A 23,042-nucleotide genomic window follows, 5' to 3' on the forward strand; every position below is an offset into this window, starting at 1 on the left:
TCATGTGATCCCCTTTTGTGACCTTCCGACAAGCAATGTCAATGGGAAAGGCAGATTCACTTAACAACCAGGTTACTAAGTTATCAACTTCAGTGATTCACTGAAGCAACTCCAGCAAGAAAGATCATAAAATGGGGCAAAACTCACTTAACAAATGTCTCACTGAACAACAGAAATGTTGGGTTCAGTTGAGGACCTTAACTTATGAGGACCTCATAAATTAAGGATTACCTGTATTATAACAGTAAGCAATGGGAAATGTACTATGGTGTTTTCCCATGGACTAGAATAGCTGACTGATCTCATGCTTAAAGGATAAAGATTCCAGAGTCACCTTAAAGGGAAGACGGGCCATGTAAAAATAAAATAATAAAATAAAAATAATAATAAATAATAAAATAAAATGGATTGTTCTCTCAGTCATTCTTCATGTAATTTAGCCTCTTAAAGCCATTTCATTTAGGAAGCCATACAACTTTTTTCAGTTCATTTGGGTTAATCGAACAACATGTGACCAAATTCAAGTAGGTTTTAATATATCAATCCCATCATTTCTTTTAATGTTATCAATAACACTATAGTATATTTCTGAAATAATTACAAGTTACCAGAAGTGTCATAATGTCTCTGTGAATCATTTCATTTGGTAAGTTGAAATACCAAATCAATGAATATAGAATATTTTTTTTCTGCCTTTGACCAGCATGGATGCCAAATCTGATAAGGCAAGTTTGAATTGTTTTATTATTTTCTCCAATAGGTTTGCTTTTCTTCCTCACCAATTTAACTAGAATTATCACATTGTTACTCAATACTCTGGTATCATAATTCATACTTATTTTTCCAGTGATACTTTCATATGCAAAATAAAATTAATGTCAATCAAGAGTATCTAAAATGAAGATTCACTGACAGAATAATTTCCATCTATTATTTTTTAAAAAATGAAGTTTGAACTTTATGATAAGATTTAATATTTTCAGATGCACACATTCCTTTGAAATATATTGCTATTGATGAAAAATGATACCTGGACAAATGAAATTTGATTTTCACTGACCTACTTAGAGATGATAGGCTTATTCAGCACTGGAAAGATAAATATATGGTCCCAACTACTCGGTGGTTTGCAAAATTGATGTTTTAGCAACTTTAAACAATTCACTTATTAATATAGATTAGCTATAATTATAATGAAATATGGCTATTCATTGTATCCATTTCTCTTGTAGCTGATTATGGCTATTCACTGAAATGCTTACCCAAATCTTTTTATGTGTACATGAATCTGTTAATATATTTCATGCCTATTTATGTTTATGTTCCTTTTTAATATTTATTTGGTTCTGGTTTTTTTCTCTTTTAAATAACTTTCTGTGTTTCATAGATAGATAGATGAAATGAGATTGCCAAACAGATTCCAGGAGGTAAAGAAGTTGTGCATTCTAAGGTTATAGTACATGAGACTTTAGTAAGCTAAGTATTGCAGAGGGAAGAGTTTGAATTATATCCATGCCTAAGGCTAAAAAAAAAGTCCTTTCTTAATTTACTGAGAATTATTTCAAAGGGGAATAGAAGGTAAAAGAATCATGCTGTTTGCAGATGCTTATATATTGCAGTCTATAAAGTTAATGTATCATTTTACAATTCAAATTATGGTTCAATACTTCCCCTTGGAAGTCCTCATTCTACTGGAAAAGCGAGAGGAAACATAAATGGAAAGAAAGTGTTTGGACAAAGGATTTACTCTCATCTAATAAACCCCAGATCTTAATCCAGTATTTTTATGTCTGAGCCAGACCATTGCATTATATCAGTCTTTGAGTATAGAAAATTTCTGGAAGATTCCTATCAATTAGAAATTAATTTTTTAAGACTAATCTTTATTTAAATCTTTATAATTTATATTGTTTTATTTGGTTTCCTAGTACGATTTGTGTTGATTGTTTATTTAGTATCCTATGACTATCACTAAGTGTTCTAATCTTATGATAAGATTAGTCACTAATCTTATGATTTATGATGAATGTATTTTTATGATAACTATGATCATGATTTATCACTTACAGCTTTTATCAGTAGTGGGTTCCACTTACCTTCGCTACCAGTTCAGAACTGTGAGCACGCGTGTCCTTGCTTCACTCAAGCGCGGCGCTTCTGCGCATGCGCAGAGCATTCGTGATGACGTCCGGGCAGATGGGCGGAGCCTCCCTCTGCCACTACCGGTTCGCCCAAACCGGGGCAAACCAGTAGGAACCCACCACTGACTTTTATGTACAATGACAAGTTATGCACCAAACACAAATTCCTTGTGTGTCCAATCACACTTGGCCAATAAAGAATTCTGCTCTGCTCTGCTCTGCTCTGCTCTGCTCTGCTCTGCTCTGCTCTATTCTATTCTATTCTATTCTATTCTATTCTATTCTATTCTATTCTATTCTATTCTATTCTATTCTACTCTACTCTACTCTACTCTATTCCATTCCATTCCATTCCATTCCATTCCATTCCATTCCATTCCATTCCATTCATCACACCTTATTTGACTTGCATGTTTATTAAACTGTTCCCTTTGTTTTATAGAAGAGTGGAGCTGTGCCTAGATAACCCAAGATTATGCATGCTTTAAAGATATCAATATAAATTGGCTGCAATCTTACATTCAGCTAGCATCAATAGTATTGATGAGGTCTGACTTCTTCATAGACAACTATAAGATTCCATTATCAATAATGAAAGCAATTGCTCTATATCTCAGAAAGAATGATTCATGCTCTGGAATGATAGAGGCTTGGAGGCTTTGTAGGGATATTTTGCCAAACCACTGTTTCATATTAGAATGATAAAGCAGTGTAAAATTTTGTATAAATATATAAATGTAACAGCTCCGCCATGAAACATTATGAAAAAAAGATAATGCATTTATAGCCTTTTGTAAGTCCTTCCGAAAATAAAATCACATTTGAAATGAATATTAAAAATCATTAAGTAGAACTTCTAGAATGCCACCAAGCATAATTTAAATTATTCAGTTAAGAAAGGGAATAGCACATACATTGTGAAAATGTCATTTTCAACACCTCTACTACTGAGCAGCCTGTTTGATTGAGAATCTGTATTTTAAGTACAGGCTTTTGTTGTTGGCTTTTTTCTCTTACTTCAGATTAGATTATAATGGAGTTTGTCCAAATTAATATTTTTATATATAATGGGGCAGGCATGGACCACTTGATGACCTCCAGATGTTATGGATTGCAGCTTCCACAATTCATTGCCATTGGCCAAGCAAGTTGGATTTGATGAAATATGATATTCAAACCATCTGGAGGATACTCATGAGTACAGATAATTTAAATGTTTTCTTCAATAGTTACTCCTTCCCCCCCAAAAAAGTTTCAGTACAGGTAGTTTACTGATCCACATCTGTTTACCTTCAACAATCATCATGGTTTAAAAGTCTGTGTTCCCTTATATCCATTTTTAGCATATTTAATTCTTTTTTTGAGAACCTCAGCATATGTTTTGAAGATTATAGGCACATATTTCATATCTTATCATTTCTTTATTCCATGGTAGGCTCAATGGCCAAAAGAAAGATTATCTCTCACTGAATCCATGGGTTGGGATGGGAAAGTCCTATAATAAACTAATAATAGCATGCCTTTCAATAGTGGTATTCACTTACCTTTGCTACCGGTTTGGAACTGTGAGTACGCGCACCACCTCTGCACATGCGCAGAGTGTCCGTGATGACATCTGAGTGGGTGGGCGGAGCCTCCCACCGCCGCTACCGGTTTGTCCGAATTGGGTATAAATGGTAGAATCCCCCCATTGATGCCTTCCCATTCTCTCCTAGGGTGTCAGCCCTAGAAGCTATCTTTTTCTTTGGATCTTCAGGGCTGCCACATTTAGTGCTGTGGGAAACTGGGAGGGGGGATTGCATGGAGTGGTGGAGATATCTTTTGGGTGGGGAAAACCTGGAAGCTTTCAGATTCGGGTTTTCCCAGATGTGCCAATATGACATCTCTAATAAAATGGAACTTTGAGGAAGCTCTAGCCTTGGAGTCTTCTTTCATTGGGGGTGTTACTTGGAACCTTGACATAGAGATTCTGAATAGGTTAAAACTTTACGTCATGAAGTACTTGTTCTGTAAAATACTTTATAGCCTAAAGATAATACAATAACTTAAAAACAACCCTTTTGGACTTCAGTCTGACCTCCCCCCCTTTTTTTTATTGCTTGTTGAGCCCCTTATTTTGTATTTGTATGCTTCTGAAATATTGCCGGTTTCTGCTTGTTCAATGTCTGTTACCTGCCATACTTTGTTTCCATCACCCACATGCTTCCTTATGAAGTGATTGTTCAGTTTTGCTTCAAGCTCAAATATAAATTCTTTTCTAATATTTACTTTTTAACTAGAAAAGTTATATTAACAAATATTTCTAGGCAAGTCCTTATACTTCTACGGTATGAAGTACAACTTGAATAACTACACTTTCTAATCAGAGAAGAGAGCACATATTTCAATAAGGGATTGAGATACTGAGACTGCAGTAAACATGCCAACTTAACTTACTATGAAACATATAAAACATTGTTAGTAAGTAGCAATAGAATTTAGGGAAGATTTCCAAACCAGAAAGCTCCTTAGAAAAGTGGTCATAAGGAATATTCTAGTTGACACTCAGTTACAGTTATAAACGATTCTGCCATGCATTAATGTTGTTTCACTTTTTTTTTGTCTAATTGGATTTCACAGCATGAAGGTTTGCTGGTGTATGTTGAGTCTCTGGGCAAAATGTACTAAAATTACAGTTTTGTTGCAATGGACTTCCATGGCTATTTTTCTGGCAGTATAATCCCATCAAGTGCTGTTATGCTACTCATTGTGGTGGGAGGGGGATGCTCTTGGGAGGGATGAACAAAGAACATCTGCCAAGGGCCCATACTCATAGTAAGGTCACCCAAAGTCTGGTTATCCCAGCTAGCCAGGTAAAGCAAGTATGCCACCTATGTTGGGCAACAGAAATAATCAAAGATGCTGGAGGCAGATAATCACTTTATTGAGAATTGCAAAGGCAACATGTCAACTGCATGAGAGAAGGCAATAGTAAACCACACCTACATTTTTCAAGAAAACCGAATGGAAAGAGAGTCTGAAGTGATTGACAATATGGTATTGGATAATGGACCCATCAGATGAGACAGCATTCTACAAGCTATTATCAGGTCTTCAAAACCAGAGTCAGGAAACACTGGAAATCTATTTTACTGTTACAAATTATGATAGAAGAATCATGAAAACCTGACAGAATTTCTTTCTTCTTCCTCTTATACCATGGAAAAATCAAGGTAGAGTTCCTTTTTTCAGGGCTGAGCTGCATTAGCAAGAATATAACTCTTCTTGCATTGCATTGTCAAAATTGTCTCTTATTCTTTTTCTACAGCTACTGAGGAAAAGCTGAGGCTTTTTTGGAATACTAATGGTATTTATGACTTGACTAGATTAAAGTCTTCAAGACATCTCGTGACTGATATTGCCATGCAGGAAAAGAAAAGAGAATCTGAAATTGCAAACACAGAATTATAGTGAAACCTAAGAAGCATTAACATGAGAATGGTCAACACAGTGAAATATTTTAGGCGTCAGCTATTTAAAATGGGTTGGATTTGGGCTCTTTTTAATGGAATAGAATAGAATTCTTTATTGCCCAAGTGTGATTGGATACACAAAGAATTTTTGTCTGGTACATAAGCTCTCGGTGTTCATACAAGCAACAAGTGGTAAATCATGATCATAATCATAATACAATTATCATGAAACATAAGATATAACATAAGATAGTCATAAGCAGTGGTGAAATCCAATTTTTTTTACTACCGGTTCTGTGGGCGTGGCTTGGTGGGTGTGGCAGGGGAGGAATACTGCAAAATCCCCATTCCCTCCCCACTCCTGGGGCCAGCCAGAGGTGGTATTTGCCAGTTTGCCAAACTACTCAAAATTTCTGCTACTGGTTTTCCGAACTGCTCAAAATTTCCGCTACCAGTTCTCCAGAACCTGCTGGCTTTCACCCCTGGTCATAAGATACTAAATAAAAACAATCAGTATAAATCATAAGGTACAAACAACAAAGTGATAGTCGTAAAGAACATACTGCTTACTATTTACATGTGAAAAACCAAGGAATGTTCTTTTCATATTTCGTAACTCCGGAACATCACGATAATATTCAGAAGAAGCTCAAACAGACAGTGTAATGAGTCTCTTTTATTATAAGTCATCTGCAAATGGAATTGGGAAAGAATACTTTTAAGGAAACATTTTCCATAAATATGCATGTTCAAAATCTTTGAATTTCCAAATGAAAATATGAAGGAATGTCTGAAACATGGTTCTATAAAGCATCAAGGAGCACTTTTACCATGTGTTCTGAAGAGAGGGTTTCTTTAAGAGTGGCATTAAGGAAAGATTTCCAGTAGGTACAAATCTATTTTTAACATTCTCAGTGGGAGCTCAGGAACATATGCAGGAACCATTACTCATAGGACCAGGTGGAGCTCAAAGGCAGGGTCAGATGCCCATCAGTTTGGAGTTGCTGTGCCCCCACAAAAGTCCAGCCTCTGCTAATTCTATTGACTCTTATCTAATGCCAATTTGGCTTGACCATTCATAAGTCAGATTTTTGTGTAGAGGTAGCATGTAATAAACTTTCAGTGTTTTGAATTCAACTCCTATTCCTGGTTGTTAGATATCAAGTACAGTTCAAATGAGCCAATCAGGAATTAGTCCTGAGAGCGGGAAATTAGAAGGCACGTCAGTGGTTGCAGCCGGGGACAGCCCCTTCCTATATAAAGGGTTGCCCGGGGTTTGAATTGCCATTGCTGTTTCTGGAGTTAAATAAAGAGTTACAGTTACATTGTTTCGAGTCTTCCTTCAATCGCCCACGATTTAACATTGGCGACGAAGGTGGGATCTGAAGGAACAGGACTGCACATCAATCTCCAAGCAATCATCAGCCACCCATCCGATCCACCGAAACACCGGTCAGATCATCGGCTATCGTGATGTCTACAATCACACCGCCCGCTCCATTCAACCCAACCGGGGAAGATTGGGAAGCTTACATGGAGCGATTCTATATGTTCATGGAGGCGAACGATCTGCTGAGCTTATCAGAGCAGAGGAAGAGGGCCCTTTTCCTCACCCATTGCGACCCGGCAGTTTTTAAAATGGCAAAAGCGCTTGCCGCCCCAGCCGATCTGAAGACCATGACCTGGACAACGTTGCAAGAAATACTCAAGGCACACTACGCACCGCAAGCATCATCCCTGGTAAGAAGGCATGAGTTTTATCGGAGGGACCAAAGAGAGGGAGAGACAATCAGTGCGTTCGTGGCGACCTTGCGGGAAATAGCTGCTGCATGCGATTTCCTGAATCTAGAAGAGGCCATGAGGGACCGTCTAGTACTGGGACTGAGGGACCTCACGTTACAGAGTAGGTTGCTGGCCCGGCCTCAAATTACATTCAAGGAGGCCTTGGAAGAAGCATCCGCAACCGAAGCTTCCCAGAAATCGGCGGCGGCTATGAAGAAAATGAAAAGCAGGCCGCCCGTAAAGGAGGAGGCGGCCGTGCACTATGAAAGAGTGGAATCGGGTTCGGAGGAAGAGGACGAGGAGGATGAAGTCCATCACCTCCGAGCCGATCGCAAGGAGAGACAACAGGGGAAGAGAGAGGCCTGGTGCTCGGGATGCGAAGGGAACCACCCGAGAGCCGAATGCAGATTTCGGGACGCTATCTGCCAAAGATGCGAAAAGAAAGGGCACATAGCGAGGGTCTGCAGGGCATCCCAGCCAGCCTCAAGGAAGACCAGACCCCCCCGATCGCCAACAAACAACAGAAAATTCCAGACAAGTGGGAAGAGACAACTGTTTGGGCGAGGACAAAGAAACGATGACCATCGGGCGGATCGAGGTGAGACCCATCAAACCATCGTGATCGGCCATGCCAGCGCAGGAAGGGCAAATAAGATGGCGGCAACAGTCTTGATCGAGGGGAGACCCTGCAGAATGGAGGTGGACTCGGGATCCAGCCTATCGATGGTATCCTGGAGAACAATCAAGAAGCTCCTGCCACACATCAAAGCCCGCGACCTCAAACGACAGCGCCTCACCCTCATCGACTACCAAGGGAACCGAATTCCTGTGGTAGGCATTGGCAAGTTCAACGTAGCCTACAAGACATTCAAAGCCACGCTACCCCTCACGATTGTGGACAGAGACCGGCCCAGCCTGCTGGGCATGGAGTGGTTCGAGCCATTGGGGCTAGCCATCACCGGCGTCGATCACATCGGAAACGACACCTGGGAGGAGGACCTGATGAGGGAGTTCGCAGAGGTCTTTAACAACGAACTAGGCAAGTACAAAGGGTCCCCAATCTCATTCAATTTAGACCCCCAGGTAGCCCCAATCCGAATCAAACCCCGGAGAGTCCCTTTTGCGCTACGGCCAAAAATAGACGAACAATTAGATAAACTGGTCGCACAGGGAGTGTTAGAGCCAATAGACCACGCGAGATGGGAAACCCCCATCGTGACACTGATTAAACCGGACGGGTCAGTACGCTTGTGCGGAGACTATAAAAGTACATTAAATAAGGCGCTCCAACAAAGCGCATACCCTGTACCAGTAGTCCAACACCTCTTGCATTCCTTGGGGAGGGGAAGAATCTTCGCAAAATTGGATTTAGCACAAGCATACCAGCAGCTGCCCGTAGATGAAGCCACCGCGGAAGCACAAACCATCGTTACACACAGGGGCGCATTCAAATGTAAGAGACTGCAATTTGGGGTGAGTGTAGCGCCCGGGCTTTTCCAAAGCCTGATGGAACGACTCCTACAGGGAATCGAGGGAGTCGTCCCATATTTCGACGATGTATTAATATCAGCAAGGGACACGACTCAATTGAAGCAGCGACTGAGGGAGGTGCTGACAAGGTTCCAGAAAGTGGGACTCAAAGTTAAAAGGGACAAGACTAGCAGAGACTCAGGTCGAGTTCCTGGGATACTTGATAGATGAGTCGGGAATTAGACCCACCCCCGGGAAGCTGAGAGCGATCAAGGAAGCACCCCCCCCCCCAAAAATAAAACCGAACTGCAGGCATTTTTGGGGTTGCTTAACTTTTATAATATCTTCCTACCGCAGAAAGCTACCACTGCTGAACCACTCCACCGGCTACTGGACAGGAAGGCAGAATGGAAATGGGGGGAGCGAGAGAGGAAAGCATTCGAAGACATAAAGAACCTTTTAACGTCAGACAGAGTTTTAGTGCAATACAGCGGGACATTACCCATAAGACTAACTTGCGATGCATCCCCTTTCGGCATCGGAGCTGTATTGAGCCACAAGATGCCTAACGGAACAGAGGCCCCCATTGCATTTTTCTCCCGGACTTTGTCAAAACCCGAACGGAACTATAGCCAATTGGACAAAGAGGCGTTAGCCGCAGTAGCCGGAATAAAAAGGTTCCATGAGTATCTCTACGGTCGGAGTTTTGAACTAATAACCGACCACAAGCCATTGTTAGGCATCATAGCAGGGGACAAACCAACACCCCCCGTTTTGTCGCCCAGAATGCTAAGATGGGTGGAGTTTCTGGCAGCCTACAACTACACACTGCTCCACCACCCGGGAAAATCAATCGACCATGCAGACGCCCACAGCAGGTGCCCACTTCCAGAAACGGGGGAGGATCCAGCGCCAGCGATGACCACGCTGCTAATCGAGACGATGGAGGAAGCCCGAATTTCTGCAGCCGACATCGCGAGGGCCACCGCAAAGGACAAAATACTGGCGCGAATTTTAAATTGGATCTGGAAGGGGTGGCCGGAGGAAAAAGACATAAGCACAGAGTTCCTGCCATACAAACGGAGGCAAAATGAACTGTCAGGACTAAGGGGGTGCGTGTTGTGGGGGGATAGAGTCATTGTTCCAAACACACTAAGACAACAGACACTCAGATTACTCCACGACGGGCACCCGGGGATCGTGAGGATGAAAGCCCTGGCCAGAAGCTACGTGTGGTGGCCCGGGATGGACAAGGAAATCGAGACGTGGGTGTCCTCCTGCGCAAACTGCCAAGAGTCGAGGGCGGCACCAAACTCAGCCCCCGTCCACGACTGGGAAAACCCGGGAACACCATGGGCCAGATTGCACATCGACTTCGCAGGGCCATGCAAAGGGAATACGTTCCTAGTCATCGTGGACGCATATTCAAAGTGGCTCAAAGTAGTGCTCATGTCGACGACCACAGCAGATGCAGTGATTAAAGTATTGAGACGCCTATTCGCCACACATGGGATTCCCGACCTCATAGTCTCCGACAACGGGCCGCCGTTCACATCAAACACCTTCGAGATGTTCCTCGCTGACCAAGGAATAAGGCACGCCTTATCGGCCCCCAAAAAACCTTCGACGAACAGTTTGGCGGAACGGATGGTGAGATCTACAAAGGAGACGCTTATGAGATTAGGCCCAGGGGACATTCAGGCCAAATTAGATAAACTATTAGCCATCCAGCACATTACACCAAGCGCCACGACCCACCGAAGCCCAGCAGAATTATTAATGGGCCGTAAGCTGAGATCCCCTTTGGACAGACTGCACCCGCAGTACAGCACAGAGAAGCCAACCAACTCCACGAGCAGAATCCGGGAGTTCCAGCCAGGGGACAGAGTCTACGCAAAAAACCTGAGCGGAAACCCACTCTGGGTACCAGCAACAATAACCCAGGTGACGGGGCCCCTGTCCTACCGGGTCCAGACAACAGACGGCCAGCACTGGAAAAGGCACATCGACCAGCTAAGGGGAAGATTAACGAGAGTCGAGAGTGAACCCCAGCACAACAACCAGGGGGAAGGAAAAGACACGCAAGCGGTACCAGAGCGGGCCAATACACAAACGCCAGTTCTGGACACGCCTAACACCAGCCCGGAAGAAGATAACAGCGAGCATGTACCTGAGTCCACGGAGGAGGCGACAGGCGCCGAAAGGAGCCGGCGGGGACAGCCAAGTAAAGTGGGAGAAGGAGGCGAATCCACGCTGGAGACCGAGTTCGAGAGAGTTCCGGAGCCCACACAGAGGGAGCAGCGGACCTCAACCTCTCAACCCGAAGGCACCAGAACGACTGAACTGCGCAGGTCCAGTCGAACCTCCAAGCGACCCGCCTACTTACGCGACTACGTAGCATAGAGACCCCGGACGGGCGGACACTGAACTAGGGGGGAGGAGTGTTAGATATCAAGTACAGTTCAAATGAGCCAATCAGGAATTAGTCCTGAGAGCGGGAAATTAGAAGGCACGTCAGTGGTTGCAGCCGGGGACAGCCCCTTCCTATATAAAGGGTTGCCCGGGGTTTGAATTGCCATTGCTGTTTCTGGAGTTAAATAAAGAGTTACAGTTACATTGTTTCGAGTCTTCCTTCAATCGCCCACGATTTAACACTGGTAACTTGCACCTGACATTACTAAGGCAAAAGGGGCTGAAACATTTTTTTTAAATACAGAAAAAAGATAATATTCAGAAGTGGCTTAGGCAGACACTTTTCTAATTCACAGTTGTAAGAAGGAGGAAAGTGTACAGAACAAGATATTCTTATTAAGGTCAAGCTCAATAAAAGTAATTTGAACCTTCCTATGGTGTTGAATTCTTGGTCTGGCCTACTTAGTGGGGCTGAACATATGACCAGGGGCTGACTGTCTAACAGATTGCAAACTGTTCATATGCAGGTTTTAAATCAATATAAAACAGATTATGATTTTGAACATACACCCACCATTTAAAATGAGAATATCAATAACTTCAAGTTCTAAACTTCATAGACAGAGAAGCAGAAGAACTGAGGATTAAAATTGAAGCAGCTGTTAAAGAAGAATGTGAAAAGAGATTGTCAAAAACCAAGTAACAGAAGCCCCATTGCTGTGATGAATACAAAAAAGAAAGCAACATGTGCTTATTGATTATTGAAAGGCCTTTGATTTAGTTGGCCATGTCATGCTGTCAAAATGTTCTTAGGAAAATGGGAACCGAGAACATCTCAATGTAAAATCTATATACACCTTAATGCAAAATCTATACGTAGGACAGGAAGTTACAGTCCAGAAAGAATATAGCGGAAAAGATTGGCAGCAACTCAGCAACTAAGTGAGAGGAAGCTCTTTACTGTCTCCATATTTATTTATGTTGAATATGTGTTGGACAAAATTAGATTGGAAGAAAATGAGTTTTTGCCCCCTCCCAGGCTCCTAGAGAGGGAAGAGCAAAATTCGGGCCTTCCCCACTCCCCCAGGCCCTCCAGAGGCAGGAAACAGCCTGTTTCCCTACTTCTGGTGGGCCCAGAAGGCCTGGAAATCAGAGCTGAGCTCGCATGCCCACCGATATGGCTCCGCGTGCCACCTGTGGTACCCGTACCATAGGTTCGCCATCATGGACCTATGCTATACCTCTATTCTAAAAGCTGAAAATGCAAATGATCTGCAAGCTTTAATAATAAGGTGACCAGACGTCCCGCTTTTGGCGGGACAGTCCCGCTTTTGAGCAATTTGTCCCGCGTCCCGCGGCGTTTTAAAAAAGTCCCGATTTTTCATTCTGCTCCTGACTCCCGGCTGCCTCCTGAATCCCCGCTGATGGCTAGAGGGAAAAAAAAGTCTTTAAACTCTTGCCGCGGGGCTTCAAAGGGCCGACCTACAGCTGATCAGTGTTAAAAAAAAATGAATAGACCCATGTCTGCAAAAATAGAAAAAACAGCCCCTGTTAACAGCTTCCGCTAGGTTAATTAGCTGCAAAAAGCTGCAAAAAGTTCCTGGAGCAGATTTCCCCCCCCCTAGCTATACTGAAAACAAAGGCGAAAGCGAAACTAAACCTGCAAGGTGACAAAATGAGGCAGAGAGAGATTTCTTTCTTTTTCTTTTTCTTTTTCCTCACCAAAAAAGGTAGGTACAAAACTGCAAACAATGGGAAATTTTGGGCAAAAGAGGAGAGTTTAAGATTTTAAAACACAAAAGAAAAAAAGCTCTATTTAACTAGGGAATTGTAATAATTGAGATACTATTAATAATTGTATATTGTGTTGAAAGCAGAAATGGTTAAGTTGTGGTTTGGAGGAATATATGGGGGAAATTATTTGGTTTATTATTATTGGTAAATATAATTAATTGATTTGTAAGAAATTGGATTGCATGGAAATAATTGGAATATTCATGTTCATATTGATTAATATACAAAAAAGATAGTTATATAACTAATTGATTTATATTAAAATGTTGAATTTGTATTAAACAACTGTATTACATAATTACATAATTAACCAATGTGAGGATGGATATAAAAATAGATGACAATGGGAAGGGGTATAATATAGAATAGAAGGGAAAAATTGAATTTGATTAAGATTAGAGATGAGGATGAAGGGTAATATTGTTTTTTTAAAAAAATAGATGAGGAATAAATATGGCAAAAAGGAAATATAGAAATTGTAAATTTAATTGAAATGACTAAACGCTGTTTAAATTTGTGAACCAGCCAAATATTCTGTTCAAAGAAAATACATTGTATGTTTGTATGTGTGTTTCTAATTATTGCTATTTATTCATATTTGTTCTTTTTTATTCTTTAAAGTTTAACAATTCATTCTTAATCTTAATATCTTTATATTTGCTTGGGGTTGGCTTTCTTCCCTTTCATCTTTTTTATTGTACAGCAATCTTTCTCCTCAAACCTACCACCACTCTCTTTTCTTTCCTTCTTACTTTCTCTTCCCCCCACCCTCTTTTTCTCCTCCCTACTTCCTCTTCCTTTCTCCTTCTCCTCCTCTCTTCCTCCCTCTCTTACCCTCACTCCTACTCTAATTTCCATTCCTTCATCCCTCTCTATTGCTGTATCCTTTAATGCATATGGACTACTCAGAGGGCTGAAAAAGTTATTTTTGACTGGTCCTCACACTTTTGACCAGTCCTTGAATTTATGACTGTCCTCACATTTTACATTTTTGCCCTATCTTGTCACCATGTTGAAGAGAAGCAGTTGTGAAATGAGTGACATGGTTGTTAAGAATGCTGCATGGGCATAAATGTGAGGATGGTCATAAGTGTGAGGACCAGTCAAAAGTGCGAGGACCTGTCAGAAATGACTTTTTTCAGCCCTCTGGTTAATCCTTTTGTGCATATGGACTACTCAGAGGGCTGAAAAAGTTATTTTAACTGGTCCTCACACTTTTGACCAGTCCTCGAACTTACGACTGTCCTCACATTTTACGTTTTTGCCCTATCTTGTCACCATGTTGAAGAGAAGCAGTTGTGAAATGAGTGACATGGTTGTTAAGAATACTGCACGGGCATAAATGTGAGGATGGTCATAAGTGTGAGGACCAGTCAAAAGTGTGAGGACCTGTCAGAAATGACTTTTCAGCCCTCTGAGTAGTCCCTATACACATAGCCATGGCCACCCGGTTACATGACCAGCTAGCCACGCCCACCCAGTCACATGGCCTCCAAGCCACGCCCACACAATAAGTCACGCCCACAATGGTGTCCTTCTTACCAATGTTAAAATCTGTTCACCTTACCCTATACACATAGCCATGGCCACCCGGTCACATGACCAGCTAGCCACGCACACCCAGTCACATGACCAGATAGCCACGCCCACCCAGTCACATGACCAGATAGCCACGCCCACAAAATAAGCCACGCCCACAATGTCCCTCTTTACCAATGTTAAAATCTGGTCACCTTATTTAATAATGAAAGTCAAGAATTATAATAAAAAAGAGACTATGATTAAATATAAAGTATACCTAACTAATGACAACTGATATAGAAAACAGCTTTAGAATTGACAACGAAGAAATTGAAGTAATGGATAGCTTCCATTTTTTGGGATGGGCTTTCAATAGTTAAAGAACCAGCAGTCAAGAAATACACTACAAAACAGCAATACATGTGATTAAGGCCTTTAAAAAGATACATATTTAAATATACAGAGATCAGAACTGTACAGGAAGTTGCTTTTACTGTGACATTCTATGCAAGGCAGACAAATTCAGTTATAGTATTGATGGGTTCACTATTGGAAAACTTGAAGAGCATAAATAGAGGAAAGATTATCCTGGAACAGTGGTAACAGAGAATCAATACCAGCTTGATGGTATACAATTAATCAATAGTGCTTTGCATGTTTAATTTCAAAGACTTCCTTCAAATAGGTGCAGTTTTATGCAATGTCTGGAAGGTTACAATAACTCTAAAGCTCAGGAGCAGATGAAATCTTGAAAGTTGCATCTACAGTTTCTTCTATTTTGCACTCAGATGTTGTGATTGTTCTTTTGCTATCCATTTTCCATTTCTAGAGTACCAGACTCTACTGTAACTATTTCACACAAACCATAATCTATTGTATTATATACAAGAAATAAAATGAGTTTTGCTCTTCTCAGCCTACCTTTTACTGGAAAACATACTGTTTTATCATTTGAAGCATGTTATGGTTTAGCATTTTTGGACACATCTGTGCATTTATTCTCAAATACTTTTTGAGATCTTTAATTGCCTTAATTTATATCCTTTTTAAGGACTGTTTCCTGTGCTGTTTCTTATCAAAAAATTATGTTGCCAATTACTGTGTGTTTGCATCTTGCAATTCCAGCTGCTTTTGTAAAGATATGAATGTTAGAAAAATAAATTAGCATTAGAATTTAAAAAACCAAAAACCTCTATCTATGCTTTGTAATTGAGAAGAAAAATTGAAAACATCACCATACAGCTGATGCCATTTAAATATTTGCTGTAACATATATAATAGACCATATTTTTCATGAAATTTTGAATTTTTTAAATTTAATGATGGAGTTGGGCCTGGAATGTTCACTATCAATAGTATATAGAAAACATGGCTGTAGAATGCTTTATATTCAATTAAAAAAAAAGTTATTTTAGAGCAAGACAACTCATTAAAGCAGCTGTGTCATTTTCAAGTATTGCTCAGCATAGTATTAACATGTTTAATACAAACATACAGGTAGTCCTTGACTTACAACAATTCGTTTAGTGACCGTTCAAAGTTACAATGGAACTGAAAAAAGTGATTTAGGACCATTTTTCATACTTACAACCGTTGCAGCATCCCCATGGTCACATGATCAAAATTCAGACATTTGGCGTCTAGTTCATATTTATGATGGCTGCAGTGTCCCAGGGTCATGTGATCACCTTCTGACAAGCAAAATCAATGGGAATTCCAGATTCACTTAACAACAATGCTACTTAACCAATGCAACAATTCACGTAACAACTGTGGCAAGAAAAGTCGTAAAATGGGGCAAACTCACTTAAGAAATGTTTCACTTAACATAAATTTTGGGCTCAATTATGGTTGTAACTCGAGGACTACCTGCATATAGAAGCTTTAATGAGTTGCTTACCGCTGCTGCACTTAAGTTTCCATTTATTTATTTATTTGTTTGTTTTAATTTGTATACCGCCCTTCTCCAGCAGGACTCAGGGCGGTGAACAGCCAAAATAAAAACAGAACATACAAAATTTAAAAACAGTTTAAAAAATAATTAAATATTTTTGGCCAGAATTTAAAACAACCCAATTAAAATCAATTCAATTTAACCATGTCCTGTAAATCACTTTTTTGGGAATTAAATCTAAAACACTGTATGATTCCAATTAAAAAAAAAATCTGCAAAAGAAAGCGACATACATGAATTTTGTTAAGATGTTGGATTTAGATAGGGAAAAGTTATGTCAGTCTTGCAAGGTAGTGCAGCCAGAAAGCATGCCCAGAAGCACTACAGATAGTCCTAGACTTACATTTAGTGACTCTTCAAAATTACAACAGCATTGAAAAAAGTGACTTATGACCGTTTTTCACAGTTACAATCTTTGCAACATCCCCATGATCATGTGATCAAAATTCAGATGCTTGGCAACTGACTCATATTTATGACCGTTGCTATGTCCCAAGGGCATGTGATCGACTTTTGTGACCTTCTGACAAGCAAAGTCAATGGAGAAGCCAGATTCACTTACTAACTTTTCAACTTGCAATGATTTACTTAACAACTGAGGCAAGAAAGATTGTAAAATGGGGCAAAACTCATTTAACAAATGTCTCATTTAACAACAGAAACCTTGGGCTCAATTGTGGCCATAAGTCGAGGACTATCTCTAATTTTACCTTATTATAAGATTACGTTAACAGAATCTTGCAAATCTGAAAGTACATTTCTCCCTTGTTGCATTTGAAAAGCAATGCAAAAACAATCTAAGTAAATAAACAGTAATTTGCTTTGTGTTGTTTTTGTATATGCTACAAAGAATAAACATGATTTGATTAGATATTACTAACTACTTGATATTTCTTTTAAAATGAAAATATAAGAAATGAAGAAATAATTTTAAATAATTTGGTTTATTGTTCAAAATCAGTTTTAGAAATTGCAGTGTTAACCTTTTGCTGCTATGGTAAATGGAAACCAGATAAAAAATATCAAAGATAAATAGTATCAAAGATTAACATCAGTAACAATTCAGTATTTTAAAATACCAGTTACAAATTTCAATTAAAGTGCAGCTCTGAAAGGCAAAAAATAAAATTCTGGATAGTGAGATGGGCAGCATATAAATTTAATAAATAAATAAATATATCTAGAGAACTGTTTCAGCCAACCTTAAATATTTATTTCTGAATAAATATTTCTGAATCAATGTAAAATTTTATTCTTGAATGACTTGTCTCTCTGCCTGTGTCTCTCGAGACTAGAGTTCCTTACTTTATTGTCCTTTATTTGAGACTTTACACTACAACCATGAAATAATCCCGTTTATTATAATTAGCAAAATATCAGATCCAATAATGAATATGAAGCTACTGTAAAATGTTCTAAATAAGCATGTTACAAAGAAACTAATAAAGTTCTCTTAATAGAGCAATAAATCCATTTTGAGATATTAATCCATCAGCATTATTGGCTTCTATTAAGGAAATGGAACTATTTTTCTCAGTTATTGATAACACTTCTCTACTTCTTAACCTTGGATCCCTTCTCTATATAATTGCTTACGCTATCATCTGTGTGAGCATTTTTTTTCTTCATGCCAGTTTTGCATCTGGTAGACAGATGATATTCTTTGCTATCCAACTTCATAAGTCACTGAAGATGGTTACTGAACCATTTTCCCTCCTACAGTTTTGGTAAAATGCCAAATCCAGTTAGGAAAGAAGAAATTCAATTTGTTATCCAAGCTTTTAAAAAATCTAGAAGATTTAATACTTGCTAAATGTGTTAATCTTGCAAAAGTGTAGTTATTTTGAAAGAGAACTTCCAAACACTAGATTTCTTTTCAATAAGTAATATGATCGGAGGGAAGCATGGTAATTAATCTCAAAATTATATTAAAAGTAATTTAAAGGGCTGCATTATGATTCATGTCAAAGCCTGAATTGATTAAGGAAATATAGGGCAGATGTTTACTTTCAGGAAGCAAATGGGCAGTTCAAATTTCTTCCAATTAAAAAAAAGGAATGTGAAGTTTTTTCCTTTCAAAATGCTATTCAAATACACTGAAGATGACCTTGCTGCAGGAGTTGCACCAGGATAAATTTAAATCAATTATTTTGATGCTGCTTGTCTAAAATATCTCATTGGAAAAGAAGACTTAATGATCAACAGGTCACAACAATGTCAATATGAATTTTGAGATTAACTACTATCAGTAATGGAGTTAGCAAGAGAGAATATTTTTTGGTTTTGTATAGGTTGTGAGTCTTACATAATATTTCAGAGTCCACACATCAGGGTGGGTTCTGCTTACCTTTACTACCAGTTTGCAGTGGGGCTGCGTGCACACACACTCTTCTGTGCAAGCGCAGAAGCGTTTTGATGATGATGGGGTCGGTGGGCGGAGCCTCCCGCCGGTTTTACTACCAGTTCTATAGAACCGGTGTGAACCGGGGGCAACCCACCACTGCCACACATGCATTAGCAGTTGATTGTCCCCAATTCTAGCCAGATATTTAGGACTGCCATGGAAACAAGGAAAACAAGTTATAAAACATTAATGTTACCTATCATCCTTCATACACTTCCCCCCCCCTTCTACAGGTATGGTCCCAATTATTCCCATTTGCTTCTTTTATTTCTGGGGTAGAAGGTCACATTTCCAGACTAAACCATTGGTTGTCAATTATTTTAATTTTTCTATGAAAGCTTAAGGGGTCCAGCTGGGGCCTAGAATTATGGCAAAAAAGATGATTCTGGGAACTGAAGCTTTCCTGTATGTCTTATTTTAGAAAATTGAAAGCATGTTTTTCAAAATGTAGTCAGGTGCAGCTAGAAATCAGTGAGTGCCAAGAGACCCATTTTAAATGAGAAATATAATGGGAGAGAGACCAAGTCAATAGTATTAGCAATAGACTGTCATCTGTGGAAGCAACATAAAAAGTCAGAGGAGAAAAAAAATAAAACACAAATAGATATCTAATTTACCAGTTTATGGACAGCAATATTCTTAAGCCTCAACTTCCACTTACTGCTAAGGGTTATGTATGCCTTTCTAGAGTTAGTTGTTTGTAACAATCCAGTTACAACAAATAGGAAAAAAAAATAGTGCCATCGCCCTTTGTTGATGTCCAAGACATTTAATGTAAAATTCAGATTCTGAATTACAATTTGTTTAGGAGCCTGCTTCTAATCAAGGGCCTCCAAATAATTCTAGGAAAATCTTGGATATTAAAATAAAATCTTGGATATTATTCAAATCATTGAATCAAAAGCTAAATAAAGTATTGTAATAAGAACATACAATATTTTTAAATCATATGGGTCATTTCTTCAACTGTTATGTATAAACATTTTTATAAACAAGCAGTTCTATACATATAATATCTATAAAGGAAACACTATAAAAATACAATACAATATTGCAATAGTTGCAATTACAAATCAGTTTCTCATCTCACACTGAATAAGAATGCAATTACAATTTACATTCTTTGTTGATCTTTGAAAAATGTTATTTGTACCACAATATCATACTAAGGTTATGAAACTTGGAACTTTGAAATAATATCATGTGAGCAGGTATGCTGGAATTGCAGCTGAAACAATATTTAAGTACTTACTGCCTAACCTTTGTTTTCCCAAAACAAATATTAATTTCAAAAAAATAAAAAATGCAGAAGTATTCAATGACTTCTTAAACATCCAGATTTTTTCCAAAGATTGTCATATACACAACAGTGTGTATACATGTGTGTGTGTATAATTACCGTTGTTTCCTGCCAATGATTTGCCTCAGGCATCCTATTTGCTATTTGCTAACAACTGTATTTGATGCTTTTTTTGAGATTTGCTATATATTTTATCTTCATTCTTGGAAAATTAGTGTGTGTGTATCTATGAATACAAAAGAAATGAGATGAATACATTTTAAATGCCAAAAAGCAGTTTTGAACAAATTCAAAACTGTCTTCCAAATGTTATGCCATTTCTGGTATCAGTAGAATAAATGTAGCATGATTGTTTAGAAAGATTCAGGTCAATGGTCAGGCTATAAGCAGCATAAAAACGTTCTACGCAGAGGAAAGAGATTATAGTAACAGTCCACTAAACAAAATTACTAGATATTATTTTTTAAAGGATCAGACACATTTTTTTTTTAATATAAACATTGCAGTCACTGTATTGATCCCTATGGTGGTAAATTATTTAGCCCAATTGAAGTCATTGAGTTCAGCTTTCTGATGAGGTTGAGCCCAGCATTTCTACATCAACTCTGGCAATCTATTAATTTTTAAGCCAGACATTTTTACTCAGGTTTCTGCATCGGTGTGTATAAAACGTCATATGTCTTTGTCTTTTTACAAACACAGTCTCATCAATGTAGAGTCGACCCCACAAGTCTGTGTGAACCAATTCTGTAGGCATTATATATTTAACTGGATCAGTAGAAGAGCGGGATAGAGCACGCTGAACAAACACACTGAGGTGAGGGGAAGGTCTTAATTTGTTTTAATCCCAAACAATTCAAGTTTTGTTTAAAATTAAACTATTTAAACTATTTGTTTGAACAATTTTAACTGTCGGAAACTAAATCACAATCAGCTGTGTCAGGAATGAGAAGGTCATTAAAAAGATCAATAAAAAGTTAACTCTTTTATTAATTTGCCTGTCCTTCAACAATATTCTTACTTACTTACTTACTTACTTACTTACTTACTTACTTACTTACTTACTTACTTAACTTACTTACTTACTTACTTACTTACTTACTTACTTACTTACTAGTGCCAGTTGGTCAGATTCTTTGAGGCAATTGGCTGGCTTGTTCCTTTGACTGATATCAATAGAAGATAATATATGTAGTGCAGGGTTGAACTGTGAAGTCCTTGTGAAGTGCTCTATAAGTTCAGTGGTTTTCTTGCAGATGTTGCCTTAGACAACTAAGCAATTACTAATATCAACATCAATAACTTTCCTTCACCCACCACCAGAAAGCATGTGGGGATGGGTGAGGATGAGTTGTTTGTCCATTTGGGTAGCAAAGGTTTTCCTTCCTTCCTTCCTTTTTTTAGTAGCAATCAGGTATGGGGCATATCCTTAAATCTGAAAAACCTATTATGTGTGGGTTATCTAACATTGTTCGAAAGTGTAAGCTATTAAAGATGTTGTCCCAAAAGTGCTTTTTCAATAGGCAACTGGAGTTTCTGGTTTTTCTTTGAAGACATTTCACTTCTCATCCAAGAAGCTTCTTCAGTTCTGACTTCAGAACTGATATTATACTGATACAAATATATGAATGTTATTTTGCATTTTAATAATAGTTTTGAGATTAATAAAATTAATAGAGCTTGGTCTGCTTTATTTATTTGAATGAAGTTTAGCTTTCTTTATCACAAAATATACAAATAAAAATTTGAAACATTTGTGGAGCATACATTTGTTGTTTTGAATTGTATAACCTTTCATGCTGACTGATCAAAATAACCAAGTTTTTAAATATATCGCTTCGAATAAATATAGAACAAGGCAAAATTACATGGCTTAGTAAATAACATGTTTGATTATAATAACTAGATATTAAATATTATTTTAAACTGGTATCCTATTCATTATATGAAACAGAAATACAGTTTTTTGTAAATTAAAATATTTGCCTGTTATATTAGCCATTAATTTAAATTTGAAGTTCAAATAAATAGTCATCCTTGCTATTATAGGTTTGTTTCTAACCATAATAATATTCATTTCCCCTTTTATTTAAAAGTTATAAACTTGATGCAGTGTATAAATGGAATACATATATTAATGTTAAGCTTAAATATCCTGCAGTCATAATTTAAAAGTTGTCTTTGTGGTTTAAAAGACAGAAAATAAATAATATGTTTACCTTAACAATTGCATAAAACCATTTTAAAGCTGTCTCACTGGAATCTAATCCAGTAACTTTCCAGAATTACTTATTTTTTTAAAAAAACACACAAGCTATTTTCTTTGTCTATAAACAAATAAGGTTGCTTTGTGATTAAAGGTCATTCTAGATTTATATGGCTTTTTAATTTTCAAAGGCCTTGGAGTTCCAAGAAGAATGATGTGTTGTATCCAGGAATCTTTTATTCATTCTGTATTTCTTTGAAGAAGTTGGTCCAATAATTGCTGAAGGAAAACAAATATAAAGGCAAATATAAAAGCTGTAACATTAAACATTTTAAGGACAAAGGATGAACATCTTAGAATCATAATATAAGCAATTTACATGTACAATGTAAAAATAATGATGCATAATATAATTACAGTGTAACAGATAATATTTATAACAATAGAAACCATGTATTCTTATTACAAACATTTTTTCTTCATTGTGATAAGAGCTTACTTTCTTTAGAGATACACAGATTTATTTTGTTCAGTACTTCCTCAGAAATGAATTTTATAAAGCTGGCTAATTGTCCATCTCTACAAATCTCACAATGGAAGATCTAA

The 23,042-nt window shown here is 38.3% G+C and overlaps 2 protein-coding genes and 1 long non-coding RNA gene across 5 annotated transcripts in view; 1 reads left to right on the forward strand and 2 right to left on the reverse strand.

Moving 5' to 3' along the window:
• Nucleotides 1-5,047: 5,047 nt before the first annotated feature.
• LOC117676669 (uncharacterized) lies at nucleotides 5,048-6,229 on the reverse strand. Its single transcript, XR_004594460.2, has 2 exons — nucleotides 6,164-6,229; nucleotides 5,048-5,565 (listed from the first exon to the last, which is right to left on the reverse strand). It is a non-coding gene; the product is annotated as an uncharacterized LOC117676669 (long non-coding RNA).
• An 837-nt stretch (nucleotides 6,230-7,066) lies between these two features.
• LOC148113132 (uncharacterized) lies at nucleotides 7,067-11,248 on the forward strand. Its single transcript, XM_087872363.1, is given in 4 exon segments — nucleotides 7,067-9,033; nucleotides 9,035-9,171; nucleotides 9,282-10,116; nucleotides 10,732-11,248. Coding segments are annotated over 4 exon segments (3,456 nt in total).
• Nucleotides 11,249-21,895: 10,647 nt separating this feature from the next.
• The window catches only part of C6H10orf90 (chromosome 6 C10orf90 homolog), a 95,056-nt gene continuing 93,909 nt past the window's right edge, over nucleotides 21,896-23,042 (reverse strand). For all 3 annotated transcript variants that reach the window (XM_034436443.3, XM_087871633.1, XM_034436444.3), the window contains one exon: nucleotides 21,896-22,715. In XM_034436443.3, the coding sequence (XP_034292334.2) occupies nucleotides 22,677-22,715 (39 nt within the window). In that variant the 3' untranslated portion in view covers nucleotides 21,896-22,676. The remainder of the gene's footprint in view (nucleotides 22,716-23,042) is intronic.

Source organism: Pantherophis guttatus, chromosome 6 (genome assembly GCF_059756535.1).
Source record: "Pantherophis guttatus breed Tessera chromosome 6, ASM5975653v1, whole genome shotgun sequence".
Lineage (NCBI taxonomy): Eukaryota > Metazoa > Chordata > Lepidosauria > Squamata > Colubridae > Pantherophis > Pantherophis guttatus.